Source organism: Citrus sinensis, chromosome 4 (genome assembly GCF_022201045.2).
Source record: "Citrus sinensis cultivar Valencia sweet orange chromosome 4, DVS_A1.0, whole genome shotgun sequence".
Lineage (NCBI taxonomy): Eukaryota > Viridiplantae > Streptophyta > Magnoliopsida > Sapindales > Rutaceae > Citrus > Citrus sinensis.
The window spans coordinates 4,790,098-4,808,179 of record NC_068559.1 but is presented as its reverse complement, the minus strand read 5'-3'; the positions used below and the strand labels follow the sequence as shown (position 1 = coordinate 4,808,179).

Genomic DNA, 18,082 nt, shown 5'->3' with positions numbered 1-18,082 from the left:
TTATTTTTTCCTTAATAAATTCAGTATCTTTTATCAAAAAACTACATGCATTTTCTTTTTAAAAAAAAAAAAATATGAGCACATAACATAGGTAAGCACTGATGAAATCCTTAGCTAATTGTCTACAAGCTTTTCAGCAACGATTGCTAGTTAATATTCCACTTGCAGTTTGAAAAAAACAGTTAAAAAAAATCAATTAAGAGCCGTTTATTCCGGCAGAGAATTAAATAGAAACAATTATCAGTTGCAACTCACTTTTCAGAATTTGCCCAGCATATAAATACAATTATCAAACTCAATTTAATTTTCTTCCACCACTACAAGCACGTATTTAACTTACTAGTAGACTTGAGATTGTAACCTTTTAATATATATATTTATATATATATGTAGGCTTAATTAATAAGTTGTAGCTAACTAGAGCAAGTGCAAGTTTCTCTACTCATTAATCATTGCCCTCTACTAATAAATTGTCGGCCAAAATTTACCAAAACAAAACGATAAAAAAAAAAAAAAAACAAACCATCATTGTACTTGTTTGAATTTTGCACAACTTTTAAAAAAAGGCCTCTTTTTTTAGCGATGTATGAAGATTGAAGAAGAAGAAATTACACACAATTAGCCAAAGCAAGAAGCCGTTTGGCACAAATGAACAAGATTTCATGTATATATATATATATATATATATATATATTTTAAAAAAAAAAATTCAACAGATAATTGGTATTAATTTCAAAACGAAAGAGGGCAGAGCCAAGAAGTCTTAATTAATAAGAGTTAATTTTACTGGCGTGCGTGCACAAACATTATAATTTTAATAATCACGTTAACTGTAAATTTTATGCAAATTCGTTATTATTATATCATATGACATTATAAATAATTGAATAAAAATGTTATTACAATCATATAGAGTTTCTCATGTGCATGCAGATGCTTAAATACAGATTCTGTACATATTTACTATTCAATTAATTGTATACCCATTTGGCGTAATAACGAATAATTCGTGTGAAATCCGTAATCCACACATGAGAATATATTACACTGAAAGCACGAGAAATATATATATATATATATATATATATATATATATATATAGAGGCTTTGGTTAAGTTACGTTAAACGTAACTTACGCCAAATACAGCAACAATGCTAGTGATGGGACTTGTCACTGTTGCTGTGCCTGGCGTAAGTTACGTTTAACGTAACTTAGCCGGCTCCATATATATATATATATATATATATATATATATATATATATATGATTGAGATAGAGTTTTCAGGCGGAGAACATTACGAACTTGTTACTCTGATATCATGTTGAAAAAATATTCAACCGAAAATCTTAAAATTGATAGATAAAAAATTAGATTTTTTAATATTAAATGTAAATTTTAACTTGCACGGTCCTAGTAAGTTGATTACGTAGGTAATGATCGACAAGAGAACCGAGAGTCAATTATCATTTAAAAGTAAAAAAAATAGAAGAAGAAGAATAACAAGATGAAATCATTACTATTTTATTAATTATCGAAAGTATACTTTTGCCTGTTGTATGTGCCAACAACATCTTACTTGATTTGAAAGTGCCAATTTTCTTATTAAATTATTTTCTTAATTTTCATTTTTTATTTTCTAAAGAAAAATTCTTTTCTCTAATTATTCACTCGTACGTATACAGTGGAAAACCTACCAACTCCATCTCATCTATTTTTCTGAAGAATTAATTTCAAATTATCTTTCTGTGAACTAATTATTTTCAAATAGTTTCTTTTATTTATTTGAAAATTTTAATTTAATCTTACTTTTTATTGAGAAAACCAAAATAATTCATCAACCCGCCTTTATTTTTATTATCTTTTGAATAAAAATAAAAATAACCTAAAAGAGGATGATTCAAAAATAGTCAATTATTAACTTAAAAATGAGACGATTTAAAAATAATCAATTCATAAAAAAAAAAAACTAATCCAAAAAACAATCAATTCACAAAAAGATTTTTCCAAAATTCATCATTTTTGTGAAGAGTAATGATAGAGCCACAAACTCTTGTACAAACTTATTTTGTACAAACAGACGTGGTATTAATTCATTGGTTGAATGAAAATATAAAATAATAAAAACAAATCATGTGGGCCAAATGATATTTAATTCAATCAATCTTATCATGTCACGTCAAGAGTTTGTGGTTATATCATTACTGTTTTGTGAATTACCCGAAATTTATCCTTTTCTAATTGATATGGAGTTGGTAAGATGTTGTCATGTGTTTTTGTGGTCTCAAGTCTCCACCTACTCCTACTAATTCATTCTTTCTTTCTTTTTGTCCAAATCAAGTTTTTTTGCTAATAAGAAAGCAACTTGTTATTTTTCATATTATAAAGTTTAATTTTAAAAACCATTGTCAAATAACCGACAAAAGAGGATGAAGAAATTAAAGCTAGACACGTGATGGACCTTAAATAGTTAAATTACTCCCTCGAGGCTGTTCCAAGAAAGCACCACTTAGGGTCCTAAGAAACCATATCTAATTAATGATCATCGTCAATTGCGGTTCGGTTGATAATTAATTTATGAATTGTATTGCCCAATTAATTATAACCTTTCATTAACGAGTTAGCTACCTTTTCAAGAATTTCATTTTTCATTTTCTTTATATATATTCTGCGCATGATGACACACGAAGATAAGCACTTCAATGTGATTAGTTTGCGTTTTGAAATTTTGTAGTTATTGAAGATTTCGACCAAGCAATGAAGTGAAGTGATCTCTTATTTAAAAATCGATGGCTTTGTCTTTTGGTTCTTAGAAATATATTAGAAAATGAAACTCTTGGTTGGAACTAATTAGAATAATCCATAATTCGCTTAATGAAAAAGAAAAAAAATTGCACCCATACACAACCAAAGTTTCTTGACAAAGTCTCTACCGGATTTCGGAGCTAGGGTTAATGATAAAAACATGCGTATGGACAAGTCATGGTCACCAACAACCACCACTAGTTTTTATTTTTTAATTTTTTTATTTTTTTGCTTTTTGGTAGGTGAAGTAAACCGTTGAGAAATTTGACAAGATTTTACAATATGAAAGGTATCAAATGAATAGACTTGCATGTTTAGAGCTCATATAATCCAAGAGATATTTACAAGTCAAAAGTTTGATGCAAAAAAACACAAATATGAGTCAAGACTGAACTTGGTCATCACCTAAACTAAAAAAGAGCTATCCATGAAGATGATTGAGAATTTTCCTACTTTTAGGCTCCCAAATTGAAGATAAATTACAAAGTAAATTCCTTCTCCGCAAATGGGTTTCCTGAGAAATTTTCAAGAAAAAACAGAAGTGTGAACAGAGAGAACAGCAACATTTTAAAAGAATTTTCTCATCTCTTTATTTTGTATTTTTTTTTTGTTTTTCCTTTCAAAGTCTTGCGTGTTTGGTGTAGAAGTGATTTCACCAACCCACTTTGTTGTTTCCAAGAACCATATCCCAACAAACTGAAAATTAAACATCTAACACAATGAATATTAAAAGTTTAAAACCACAACTTGTTTCATTTACCTACAATTTCATTGTTGAAATTTCTGGAAAATTGAGCTGAAGCAGCGAAGCACATGCCTGCTCCGGTCTCAACGTGGCTTCGTTATCATGTGTAGCTAATTACTTGATCTCATGTTACAGTATTCATCAAATGATTAAATTAAGTTACATTATATATGTTCCACGAGCTAAATTATATTTATACGTATAAATAACCCAAAAAAATATCATTCAAAACGATCGATCAGGCGAATATTATTATTTTATGAAAAATAGAAGAAGTACATCTTTGACTAATTGAGATTCATGTGGGTATTTTATTTTTTATTTTTATTTTTATACAGACTAGGTTAGAAGTATATCTTTGACTTCAATCATTTATATGATCAATTGAGGTAATAAGGTTAGTGATTTTTTTTTTATTATTGGCTGGTGGATTGTAGTTAATTAATTAGATTGGATTATCATATTATAATTGGATTACACATTCAAATCAAGGGTATGATATATCATTTTATGTTAATCATTTTGGTTAGTCACTTCTTATTATTTAAAAAAGCTAATTACATGAAAAAAGAGAAAAAAAAAATGTTGTGCTTCTGACTTATCTTCAAAGTACAGCAACTAGAGCGTTTGATGAATATTTTCCTTTTTGATTTAATATCTAGTTTATACTAATCAATTCACCCATTTATACTTTGATAATTAATGATTGCTTCCGCAATATTTCAATGTATCAATTAAATTCTTTAACACTTCAATTTCAAACGTACATATGACGAGTTGTTAATTTAAAAGCTCTACTTTACCCTAAGGCATTTTAATTTGCATTTTTATTGGACACTTCTTTAAAATAATTTTGGCATAAAAAGGGAAAATTGATCTAAAATTTCAGACACTAATGTTCAACACAGTGCCAAATGAGTTTATGTTTAACACAATAAATTTTACTAACTCAATTAAATGACACCCACAACAAGAGCAGCCTGATCAATATAATTTTTTTGTAATAATGATAACATAATTATTTTTATTGAATTCATTATAGCACATTATAAAGGCAAACGCATTAGAATCTTTTGTGATATATTTCATGAAATTTTTTTGAAGTTCAGCCCGAGGCATCTCAACGACTTCGCACGTGTACAGCTATCACCATGTGGATTATTTAACACAAAATCTGGCAAAAGGTATCTTGCGTTTCTCATAGTATGGCATTGTATTTATTAAAGCAAACCTATGTTCCACGAGCTCCAATTATATATAAAAAAAAAAAATCATTCATAACTATCCATATAATATTTATTTTATTATAAATTTAGAAGTATAATCTTGACCCACTGGGACACACTAGGTGGATTTTTATTTTATTTTTCTTATTTTATGGAGATAAAATTAGAAGTGTATCTTTTTTTTCCCCTCTTGAATACAAGTCTTATCTTTAACTCGAACTAAAATTATGAGTCATGAAAAACAAATCCATGAATTTTTTTTATATTATTCTAATAAGTTTTATCAATTAAATAAATTAACATCTAATTATTGTAATAAATTTTATCAGTTGAACCAATTAACACCCAAAACGAAAGCACGTGTCTCAAATTACTATTATAAGGAGGCACGTGTCAAAATGTAGGGTGCGATGCAAAGAGATTATACGTAGTAGACCCACACTCACTCATTGAAGGTTTGGTTCATTATTAACATGTGCATCCGATATCTAATGTCCCTCTCTGATTCATATATCGGTATATTTATTGTGACCACATCAGATTCACAGACCGTGACAATACTTGGCTGATATTAATTGAAAAATGTGCTGCGTCGTGATTCACCAGCATTTGTCGACTGAATTATTTCCTTCAATTTGAGGGAGCCCCTATGTTACAATTAATGTAACATACACACTCAACAACAACCACACAAATAATGGGCCCACACAATTTGTGTGGTTGTTGTTGAGTGTGTATGTTACATTAATTGTAACATAGCATTTGCCTGATGATTGTACCTTTTTCTTTTTTTTTTCAATATATTTTAAATTTCATAGACCCAATCACCCAATTAACTTCGTTGCATTATATTGACACGTCGTTTTTATGCACATTGAGCTGCCCGGCATTTGGAAATCAAATTTGATATTTCATTTCATCTTTATATGATATTACATTTTCATCTTTATTTGGTACAGCATGGCTGCTGATTTTTCTTTATTTTTTAGCGAGAGAAAATGATATTTCAACTAACACCTAAAATATGACACTTTAAAAAAAAGATATTATGATTTTACCTTTAATGACAATGATAAAACGTACACTAATTTCGTCTAGGATCGTGAACTTTATTTAAGTTTGGAAAATTATTAAACTATATAATTTAATATATTTTTTTTGGATTTTAACAACTTTAGAATTCTAGATTAATGTATAATCATAAACTTGGACAGGTTTTGGAAATACATAACTAAGGATCTGTTTGGTATTAAGTTGTTAAACATTAATATTCTTTTATGGTCATTCCTTTTGATCTCGATTCTCAAATATGTAAAGTTAATATAAGTTAAAAAACTTGTGTAATAATATAATTTTGTTCCACATACACACAGATTATTTGTAAGTGATGAAAAAAAAAACTATTGTTACATTTGAAACATATTTTGACTTGATCGAAAATGAAATAAAAAAAGCTTGTCATTATCTTTGGGCCTTGCCGGTTTGAGGCTATACGGACTGAGATCAAATATCATGGGCCCTCAAAACGGGCTTTCATAGCTCAAACATAAGCAAACGGGCTTTCATAGCTCTTAACATAAAAATTAGGGAGATTGTCAATTTCTCCTCTACAGTAATCAACATATACTATTTCTTCCCCTACTATTTTTATAATAGCCAAAAACTCCCCTGATAGAATAAGTTTATAATATTATCCTTATTTTCAACTAGTCTTTTATTTATATTTATTATAAATTAAATAAATCACATGAATAGAAACTAAATAAAAAATTAAACATTAAAATAAGAAATATATATTTTTATATGAGAAAAAATTAATAATAATTTTTTTCTTGTACTTATTTATTTTGTGAAACTTTTCTTATAATAAATATATAAGAAAGTTATTATAAAATGATAAAAAAATTATTATAAGAAAACTTGAATGAAAAATAAAAATTTATTACAAGATAAATAATAAAATATTTTGCCTATACTTTTTACATTTAATTTTAAAATATTAAAAAAATTTATTATAAGAAAATATTCACAAAATAAATAATTACAAGAAAAAAAATTTATTATTAATTTTTTTGCTCATATCAAAACATATATTTATTATTTTTAATACTTAATTTTTTATTTAGTTTATATTCATGTGATTTATTTAATTTATAATAAATGTAAATAAAAGAGTAGTTAAAAATAAAGGTAATATTATAAACTTATGTTGTCAGGGGAGTTTTGGCTATTATAAAAATAGCAGGGGGAAAATGGTATATGTTAATTATTGTAGGGGGGAAAGTGGCAATCCCCCTAAAAATTAATATTACTTTATTTCAGAAAATTCGATTTAATATGTATAATTTTAACATCAGTTCAGTTTAAACCAATTCAGTGTTCTCCAATTAATATTCTCAAATTCGTCTATGCTTGAAATTCAATTTTATTGGTAAGTCTTTTTTTTAATTTCTTCATCAATAAATTAAAATGAATTTATTAAATAAGATTGACTGACGTTAAGAAATTGATGTGAATATATTAAATAAAAGCGACCGACAAATATGAAATTAAAAATTTTAGAAATAAAGAATTTTATTCTTCAGGATCAGTAGATGGCCTTGATTATTATAAAACAATACAATTTTGTTCATCATAAACAATACATTTTCTTTGTAGTATCGAAAAGAAGAGTAAAACAGTTTTTAACAAAAAATAAAGAAACGTGAAAAAAGAATTGTCATATCTTTGGGCCTCATCGGTTTGAGGCCTGACCCAATTTCATGGGCCCTGAAAATGGGAGTTTTATAAATCAAAGGCCGAATCCTTTTCTTTATGACAAATCACAAAAAACATAAATAAACCGTTCTGAATCATTTTGGGTTAGAACATAAAATAAATATTACTTTATAATTAGTAATTCTCTGGCCATTAAAAAAAAATCAAAATCTGGCCCATAATAAAGAAATAAAATTAATATTAATCTACATTATGGTTTTTTTTTTTAATATGGAGTTTGTTTGAAGCAAAGTGTGTGTGGCTTTTATTTTGAGTTTTGTAAGCCACACAAAAATTGATAGCATTCTCTCATGTGTTAGTTAAGTTAGTGAGATGTAGAGTTTCACGATCAGATTGAATGTTGTACAACTAATGATAATGCATTGTTTCAAAATAAATAATAAAAAATTACTACAATTTAGTAGGTTCTAATAAGCTCTCGACGAAAATGACTCGTTTTTTTATTTAGTCTATATGAATTTAAAATATGTGTTAAATTGAAAAAAATGAATACAAACTTAGGATAGATTAAACTCTAATGTTAAGTTTCGATGAAAATGACTTTAATTTTTTTTAATGTTGTTTAAATTTCTTTATCAATTAATTAAAATGAATTTATTAAATAAGGCCGACTGGCATTAAGAAATTGATATAAATGTATTAAATAACATTTATCAATAGACAAGTAACGAAATAGTTAGAAAATTGAAAAGATTTTATATTTTAGGATAGACATAGACATACTTATTTATTATATTTATCGATTCTAAATATATCGTTAACATGGATTTTGTGACATTAACATTAAAAAAAAAATGAAAAGGAAAAAAAAACCACTCAATTAAATGGAATGCACTATGTTATTAAATTTTTCAAGAGGTGAACTTTACATTCTTTATAATCGCCCTTTCATGCAATTCAAATTCGTTCACTCTTATATTAAAGGAGATCTAGATTCGATTCAAATTTAAACCTTTAATTTTATACTCTTAATTAATTTTTTTTTTTTTTTAAAGAGAGAAAACCGTGTCTAATTTAAATAACATAGACTTTGCTTTTAAGCTACTAATCAAAATACAAAGTCTTTAAGCAATGTAATGGAAATTGGAATACTATATATGTGCCAGCCTAAAATATTCTCTTTGATATTCTCAATCAAAGTCTCCCAATAGGTGTTTCCATCTTCACAAATGTGGAAAATAATGATTTGGGTAACGTCGCGAAAAATTGACAAATTCAAATTAAGTTTACATTATTCAAGATCTAGAACATGTGTGTGTGTGTATATGATGAGGCACATGTATATAATATAATTCATTCAATTCTTAAGCTTTAATTCAATATATTTAAATTCCCTTTTTTTTTTTTGTAATTATTATATGAATCAATACCTTTCCTCTTAAGTTTCTTTTTTTCTATCAATTGTTTTATTATTTTTCAAAAGTGACTCCGCTTATATGTGAAAAATTGATTGGTTAATTAAGTGCTGCCGCATGATTATATTGACATAAGATTGATTGCTTGAGAAATTGAGGTTTTGCTCAGCTAATCCTTGATTGATTGCAAATTTTTGTTTTGATTCTTGATGGATATATGTACCTAACATTTTCTTTTCTCCTGCCCACATGAATCAAGGTCCGAATATGTTTCATGTCTGTGTAGACTCTAGAAATCACTTTAACTCGTGACACATTTAAAATGTAAATAGATTTAAATCCAATTGAGATTTAATTTTAGATGCACCTAAATATCTAAATTTAACAGCCACATTTATTTATCTTTTAAAAGTATGAATTCAAGTGTTAAAATAAGTGTTAAAAAAGTAATAATACTTTTACTTTTTTTTTTCCTTTAGAAAAGAATTTTAAATATTAAACAAGTATAAATCATTATCAAAAGTGAAATACAATTTTCTCATATTTATTAATACAAAGCTATTGGGATGGTAATTGGGAGATATAACATTACTAGTACTTTTGAAAGAAAATCTTCGCTCACACTAAACATATGGAATTAAAATAAATTAAAATTGTTTTCAAACTGAATTTAGATAATGCTCTCCAATTCTGAACAAATGCAATTTTTTTTAATCTTAATAAATACAAAATCTTTGACTATAAAATGATAAGATTTTCTTTGATTACGTGCCAACTAGTTTCCATTTTTTGATTATTATTTCTGTCCATGTCATTGATGAAATCATAAATCTTCCCCACTAACTACGACAAGTCGGCCAACTTTTTTTTTTTTGAAAATACTGTTATCCAGAATTGTTACTGATATTATATCAGATATTATAATTAATATTTACAAACACATTATATAATTTGGACTTTCATCGTGACATGTATTTATCCGAAGCGTTGTTCAAATTCTTTAAACCATCTCTAATATTTAAGGGGTGTCTACTCCACTCACATTTTTATGAGGGAGAGCCATTCACATTTAACTAACACTATATCTACTCAATTATTTTATAATTAAAGAAAAACTGAAACTAACCCTCATAATACTTTTATGGAGGTACAATTTTTATTTTTTTTAAATACTCATTGCACCAAATACACCCTTCTCCAAGTCGGCCAACTTCAATTAAACTCATTGCGCCAAATGCACCCTTCTCCAAAATCACAAGCAAAATAAGGTTATTTAAACTTAATATAAAAAAAAAAACCCACTTGGCCTATTCTGTTAATTAATAGTAAATCTTAATTAATTATATGTAATCTCCAAGGTAAAAGCATCGTTTAGTTTTAGATCAACAAAAATCTCCCTGTGAGTGTCTATATATATATATATATATATATTAGGATTTTTAAACAATATAATTTTTTTAACAACTCTTCCTTTTCTAGTTTCCTCTCTATATATATATATATATATATATATTCTTTAGGGGTTATTTTCGAACGAAATAAAAGACCGAGCATTCGTGACAAAATTGTCGTTGGTTTTATCTGAACAAAAACGAAAACAAACAAAACAGAGGCCTCAAGGGAAAGAGCTTGCACGTCATTTCACAAACCTAATAAAACAAATTAAACAAAATTACACAACTGTGCTAAGAAAAACATACCAACTTCAACTAGAAGGCTCTACTTGTAACTCAAAAACTCAAAAAACAAAAGTGGTTTTGTTTTGGCGGTTTTCATGCCATTCTGTCAGTTTTTTCGTTACGTTCCCGAGCAATAACATTTTCCTACACAACATGAAAAGCAATAAATAAATAAATAAACAAAACAAGACCCTTTTGATGTTTCTCATTCTGTAATTCTCTGTTGAGTTTAGTTTCAGAATTTGCATATACTTTTGATTTTGATATATCTTTGAAGTTGAAAAAGGCAAAGAAATGGGGTTTCTGAGTAGTGTACTGGGAGTTCTTGGTTTTGGCTTCATTGGGCTTCCTCTTGGTCTCCTTGTTGGCTTCTTTCTCTTCATATATTCTAAGCCCAACGATGATCAAGTTGAGGTAACATTTATTATTGTTATTATTATTATTATTATCAGGATTCAAAATGTTCTTGCATCATCACTTGTTTATTCATTTGTTGATATTGCAACTTGTTTTTATTAATTGTTAGTTTTGTTACCTTCATTGTGACCATTTGTTGTTAAAGCTAAATTTCACATGTGAAATGGGGATTCTGCTTCAAGTGGAGATTTTATTTGATTTGTTACAACCCTGTTTCGTTGTTTGTAATTTGTAATATGCAATTCGTGTTCATTCAAATTCATTTGTTTCGAATTTTATATTATAACTGCATTTCTGGTGAATATGGCTGTACAATTGCTGACCATTCTCTATGCGGGGGATTTCTGGCTTTTGATTGAATAAATTATCTTTGAATTTTACTGAAATGAATGAAAAGACAATTCACTTATATTGAATGGGTCACTGCAGCAATTTGACAATTCCTTGAGTGGTGATAAAGTCTTTGATGGGTAGCTTCTAGAAAATCCATGAAAATTTCCTCTTTCTGAATCACTATTTTTAGATGAAATGTAAAGTGAGTGTAGCACGATTCACTTGCAAGTGTAAACATATTAAATTTCTAGACTGTTCATTACATTTCTGTTCGACTGCTATAATCATATTAATCAGCATTGAAGTGCAAAGTTTCTTCAGAGCAATTTGAAATTTTTGGATTCTCTGTCTTTGTGAGATGAAACTGTTTGCAAAATATTATTGATGCAGGAACCACTTGTTACGCCACTTTGTGAGTTGGATACCATTCCTTTGTTCGACCTCTTACCTGAAATTCCATTATGGGTTAAGAACCCTGATTATGAGAGAGTAAGTAGTAATGTATAAACAATCTAATTGTTACAATTGTCCTCAGCTTGTTTATATTACAGCTAATGTTATTATCTGTTTTGTGTTCTTATCATTACTACTTTATTGTATGAAGCCAGTCACTCTATTGACTATACTAGTGTGATCGCAGGTAGACTGGTTAAACAGGTTTCTCTCAGATATGTGGCCTTACCTCGATAAGGTGATTTTATAGTTCAGATATACTTTCAATTCTATCAGTGATTATATTAAGCTTGACTTCATGTCAATTTACAGGCGATTTGTGCTAACGTAAGGACCACGGCACAGCCAATATTTGATGAGTACAGTGGGAAGTTTAAGATAGAATCCATTGAGTTTGAGAATCTAACTCTGGGGACTCTTCCTCCGACAATTTATGGTAAGTTTTACGAGATTTACTCAATCACTTTTCTAACTAAAATGATAGGGGAATTAAAAAAAAAAAGGGTCCATTTAGTCACTTAATCATGTTTACTGAACTGAAATATCTTCTTTTCTGAACAACTATTTCCAGATTAAATGACACTATCAACCTCAATTATGTCCTTCATTCATATGCAAGTTTACAAATTCTGCCTCTATTCGCTGAAGCATTGGCTCTCATTCCTGACATTTCTGTTTCTTGAATGTGTATGTGCACAAACATAGTAATAACTTCCAGGTTCATGTGGATTTCAAGATTGTTGAAAATTCTGAAAAATAATTGTTGAAAGTTTGAGAAATTGGTGCTTCATTTCACATTGTGGCTCTAGTTTGAAAGAAACAAGATTGATTTTTATCTGGGGCAGCGGCTGCATTGTGGAAGAAGTATAAAGAAATTTTTAGAAAAACTAATGCATGCTGTCAACCTGGAATCATATGTAAATAAGCAAATGCTGCCAACGATATATACTTACTCTTAATTGTATAAGAGATCGCACTTCCACCATTTGAAGAATTTCCTTGTCAGTTGGATTTAGCAAGAATTTGGCTGGATCATGAAGTGAACACCTTAATGCCATTTTCTTTTTCATTCAGTTTACTGTCAAGCTTTCAAGTATCAGAAACTGGGACACTAAATAAAAGCAGGTAGTCATGGTTCTCATTTTGTTTTATTTTATAAACTTTTAGGTATCCGAGTCTATGAAACTAATGAGAATCAGCTAGTAATGGAACCAGCATTGAGGTGGGCCGGCAATCCCAACATTGTTTTGGTGTTAAAATTGTTGTCCTTTCGAATTACAGTTCAGGTCAGAATAGACTAAGGACAAAACATTTAATGGAAGAATGAGTGGTTTTAGTTCTTTAAAACTGAAGAGCATGTTTCTTTTGTAATATTGATTGTACTTCTTCTCAGTTAGTGGATTTACAAATATTTGCGGCACCACGAATAACTTTGAAACCTCTTGTTCCTACCTTCCCATGTTTCGCTACCATGGTGGTGTCTTTGATGGAGAGGGTAAGCAATTCTCTATATACATTGAAGCAGATTCTATGTTTCTCTGTGATACAAAGTGAATGAATCAGCTAATTCTTGTGTGATGACATTCCCTGATATATCTGCAGCCGCATGTAGATTTTGGAATTAAAATACTTGGAGGAGACATCATGTCCATACCAGGCCTTTACCAATTTATTCAGGTGCTGAACTGGTGTTCTCTCTTGCCTCTTGGGTAGGAATTGGATTTTGATGTGATTATTTTGAGTTTGAATTGCGGTGGATGTTATGCTTGCTTACTTCTGGATTGGTTATGAATCAACTAACTATTCTAGATTCTTGCAGAAGTGTATAACAAAATATGTTGCTGGTATTTACATCTGGCCCCAAACATATGAAATACCTATTCTTGATGCTTCAAGGTAATTTTATAATACAAGTTTCATGTTTTTTCCTTTTTCTGTGTCGTTTTTGTACTCGCAAAGCTCACTCAACCGGTGAAGTTAGATATCGTTTCCCAACTTTGTATGGAAAGAATTGGTTTTCATGTCTGAAGTATAGTTTCTTTTCTGTTTCCTGAGATAATTATCTTTTTGATAATTTCACTAGTGTGGCCATAAAGAAGCCCGTGGGAATACTACACGTGAAGGTTGTTCGTGCTTCTAAACTCCTGAAGAAAGACTTCTTGGGAACTTCTGATCCATATGTCAAACTCAGTCTGACTGGAGAGAAGCTTCCATGGAAGAAAACCACCGTCAAGAAGAAAAACTTGAATCCAGAATGGAATGAGAACTTCAAGCTTGTCGTGAAGGAACCTGAATCTCAAATTCTCCAATTACAAGTCTTCGATTGGGACAAGGTGTTTATCTTATCCAAGTTGTTGCCATGAGGACACTTTTCAGTTTTTATTGTGAATAAGTTGAAGCTTGAGTTATACCGACGAGAATTTGTTTTCCAAGTTTCTAGGAATTGTTGTACTTTTTGCTTAATAAGAATTGTTGTACTTTTTGCTTAAATTATCTGCAGGTTGGAGGACATGACAGGTTGGGAATGCAGCTGGTTCCTCTGAAACTTCTCACGCCCCATGAGACAAAGGAATTTACTCTTGATTTGCTCAAGCACACAAATATTAGTGACCCAAAAGACATGAAACAAAGAGGAAAAATAGTAGTTGAGCTTACCTATGTACCTTTTAAAGAAGACAGCATCAAGTTCAGTTCAGTGTCCAAAAAATACAGCAGGAAGGGAAGTGGAAATGATCAGTCATCTGATGAGGAGGCCTTGAGTGGAGCAGGTTTGCTTTCTGTTTTAGTCCAAGGAGCCGAGGATGTAGAAGGGGAAAATCACAACAATCCGTATGCTATAATCCTTTACAAAGGGGACAAAAAGAGAACAAAAGTGAGCTTTCTTTCCCTGTTATATGCCTATTCTCTTCAATTGTAAATTTCAAGTTGGAACTCCCTGGAAATAACACAAACACAATGAAGCATTCAAGCTGCTATAGAATGAAATGGATCGGTAGGATAATTAATGCATTATCAAAGATATTTTAACTGTTGGAACTTGGAAGTAATCTCATGTTTCGTTTGGTTTTCTAAAGATGATTAGAAAAACTCGAGACCCTGCCTGGAATGAAGAATTTCAATTTATGCTCGATGAGCCTCCTTTGCATGAGAAGATCCATATCGAGGTTATGAGTAAGCGGACTGGTATTAGATTTTGGTCAAAGGTATCGGCGACCACCCTCATTCTTGTTTACTAGATTTCTCTAAAATGCAATTGTCTTTTGGAATGTTAAATCATCTTCTGTTTATGTAGGAGTCATTGGGGCATGTGGAAATTAATCTCACTGATGTTGTGCACAACGGACGCATCAATGAGAAATACCACTTAATCAATTCAAAGAGGGGTGTGATACATGTGGACATACGGTGGAAGATGATTTGAGAGATCAACATGAAGACTATCAGATGCACTTACAGCTTTCCGAAATGGGATTTGTGGGTAAAGTTATTGTTAGATGCCATAGGAGAACACAAGATGAATACCAAAGTGATGTTGAAGGAAAAAGAATGAACTCAACGGCATGTTTGATTTGAAGAAATATGAGGAGAGGAGAGCAGGAGAGGAAAGTACAAGAGGGCAAAGAAATATGGGGAAAAAGATGAATTTTATGTCCAACTAAATAATAAAAATGAGACTGATTTTTTTTTTTTTACTTATTTTCCTTTCCATTTCTCCCCTTTACTATTATTTTTACTAATCAAACATGAGCTTATAGCTTAGATCCCGCATTTGTACAAAAAATATTGTCAAGAACATTATTTTTGTTGCTTAAATGAAAATTATACTTTTTTTTTTTTCAGTTGAATGAACTCTTTTGAGCAACAAGTGATTGATAGAAATATAAAAGAAATGTCACACAGAAAAGATTCTATTATGTTGGTAAATGGATGCAAGGGCATTAATCCAACACATACCAACACTGAAGAAACAAGGCTAATAAAATCCCATTTTATTTCTGAAACCTTTTAACAATCACTGTTGTTTAGTGCTCATCATCATGCCATCACTTGAGAGCTCTCTGCATTTGTTGCCAATAAAATGAGACCTCACTTTAGAAAGCCCACAAAAGAATAAACACAAGTAATCCTGATTGAAGGAGCCATTTGTGCATGCATGTATCATAGATAATTATGACAGTTTTATTTTTGTAAGAAAAGAAAAAGTTTGATGAAAAGCAAGCATGATATATTCTCAACAATCAACATGTTGGGACATGATGTAAAAATAAAATATTTGGACCCCACCGAGTGCATGGATTAGGTTTGACTTGCTGAGGATCATGATGAATACATGTGACATCATGGTTTGGTAAAGTCCCCATGATATCATTCATATCTTTAAAAGAGTATTATCATAATTAATCTGCTTCATAGTCTTTTTATTTCTTTTTATACACATAATTAATCTCCTTCTACGCCAAAGTTTAGTAACAAAAATGATGCTTAATTTAGAAAAGAGATGACTGTTGTGAGATGAGAAACCCTAGCCCATGAACAGGATAATGTTTTTGAGAATTCCAACAACAAAAACGCTTGTAGGCTTTTATTGGAATTAATTTAAGCAATTGGGAGATACAAGATACAAATATTGATTCAGAAGTGCAAGACATCACATAGCCATTGATCAAAATACCAAAGTGGGGAACACAATAAGAGAAGCTCCCTTATGATAATTATAAAAAGAAAGAAAAAGTCAGCTTTCTAGTTGACTTGCCCCAGAAAGTCTGGCAAAAATTTAGAGGCAGTAAAAGGGAATCCAATCTCTTCTTTAATTTGTTCTCCCTAACAAAGCTGGAATATTATGACAAAAATTAATTTTTAAAAAAAATTCTTTGTTAATGGATCTCCACATTTGGCACTCCACTCATTGCTATGCCAACACTCATTATTTTTCCCCTCCCCCCCCTCTCTCTCTAAGTTGTGTGAAGCATGTGTGTGCTGTCAAAAGGAGAGGTAAAATTAAAAATTGAAAACAAAGAAGTCGTTGTCTTGGTTCCTTGTTGATGTTGTTTTGTGGGGAGAGGAGAATATTTATAACTTTTGCCATGCTAAAAAGATAGGGCATTTTTTCTTTTAAAAGGTTGTCTTTTGAGGAGAGAAAAGCTAGTGGGAATAGGAAACTCCACTCAAGATTTATCATTCATTCTAGTCTTTCTTTAATTAATTAATTCCTCTCATGCATACATATGGTTGATGATTGGGATATTATATTTGGATATACACATACACAATATTATACATCAAAGTTTCACTTTCAACTGCCAAAACACTCGGGAAAAAAAATATAAGAGAAAATTATATTCCACTTAAAATGTAAATCTTTCCCCACTAGTTTTTCAAACCTGAAAATTCTATTCTCATTTGGGCATTAGAAAGTGTGGGATATGTATATATGTATTTGCCATTTGGTGTTGGTGACAGTTTTAGAAAATTTCAATGAGAGAATCAAGTTCCATATACTGGTGCCATATACTATTCTCCAAATAATCTATAATGGGCATTGCTGGATCCAACTTCAGCAGTTATTTTCACTTCCATTGGTCAACTTGGAATGATTTGAAGTGGTCCATTTTTTGGTTCCGTATATACACTGCAGAACACTTCAATCTTTATTGCTCCATCCAACATTTTTCCTGCTAAATATGACTTTAATATGAATGCTGCAGAGCTTTTATCTAATAACTTGAATCACAAACAACAGAGGTTTTACCGGTATGATATCAGAATCAATTAATATTTTGTATTCAAAGCCAGCGTCTTATTGAATTTCAATCAATTATGGATTCAATGTACTGATAAAAAAATTTCATGTTTTATAAGGAAAAAAATGTATATTATACTTTACTTATTTCTTAATCAATCAAACCCCTCTCGAATCTCGACTCTTATTGCATGTCTACATAATTAAACAAAATTAATCAAAAATAGGAAAAATAATCACCAAACCCTGCTTAAAAATTAACTAAAAATATCTGAATTTTCTGGTGTGTGCAAAAAACTGAGTCCAGTCAATAGGTATCAATCTCAAAAAATAGTATAAACGCAATTATCTTGAAAAACTCAAACAAGATTACAAAAACCTAGTAACTGACTCCATCAAAATGATAGCAGCCATATAGAAATTCAAATTTTGAGGCTATGTTGAATCTTCCTATGCGTGCCAGTTTTTGACTATTGAATTTAATGCTAGTTTTCAGGGCATGGCATTGTATGATTCAAAGACTAATGTTTTGTTTTGTGTACTCGGTTGTGA

General features: G+C 29.9%; 1 protein-coding gene across 1 annotated transcript; it reads left to right on the top strand.

The window, feature by feature from the left end:
* Window positions 1-10,579: 10,579 nt before the first annotated feature.
* Window positions 10,580-15,635, top strand: LOC102608152 (synaptotagmin-3). Its single transcript, XM_006485586.4, has 12 exons — window positions 10,580-11,001; window positions 11,728-11,826; window positions 11,978-12,028; window positions 12,103-12,226; window positions 12,958-13,076; window positions 13,184-13,285; window positions 13,393-13,467; window positions 13,610-13,686; window positions 13,874-14,123; window positions 14,291-14,662; window positions 14,865-14,993; window positions 15,083-15,635. The coding sequence occupies exons 1-12, from the start codon at window positions 10,882-10,884 to the stop codon at window positions 15,209-15,211; spliced, it is 1,647 nt and encodes a 548-aa protein (XP_006485649.1). The 5' UTR covers window positions 10,580-10,881; the 3' UTR covers window positions 15,212-15,635.
* Window positions 15,636-18,082: the final 2,447 nt, after the last annotated feature.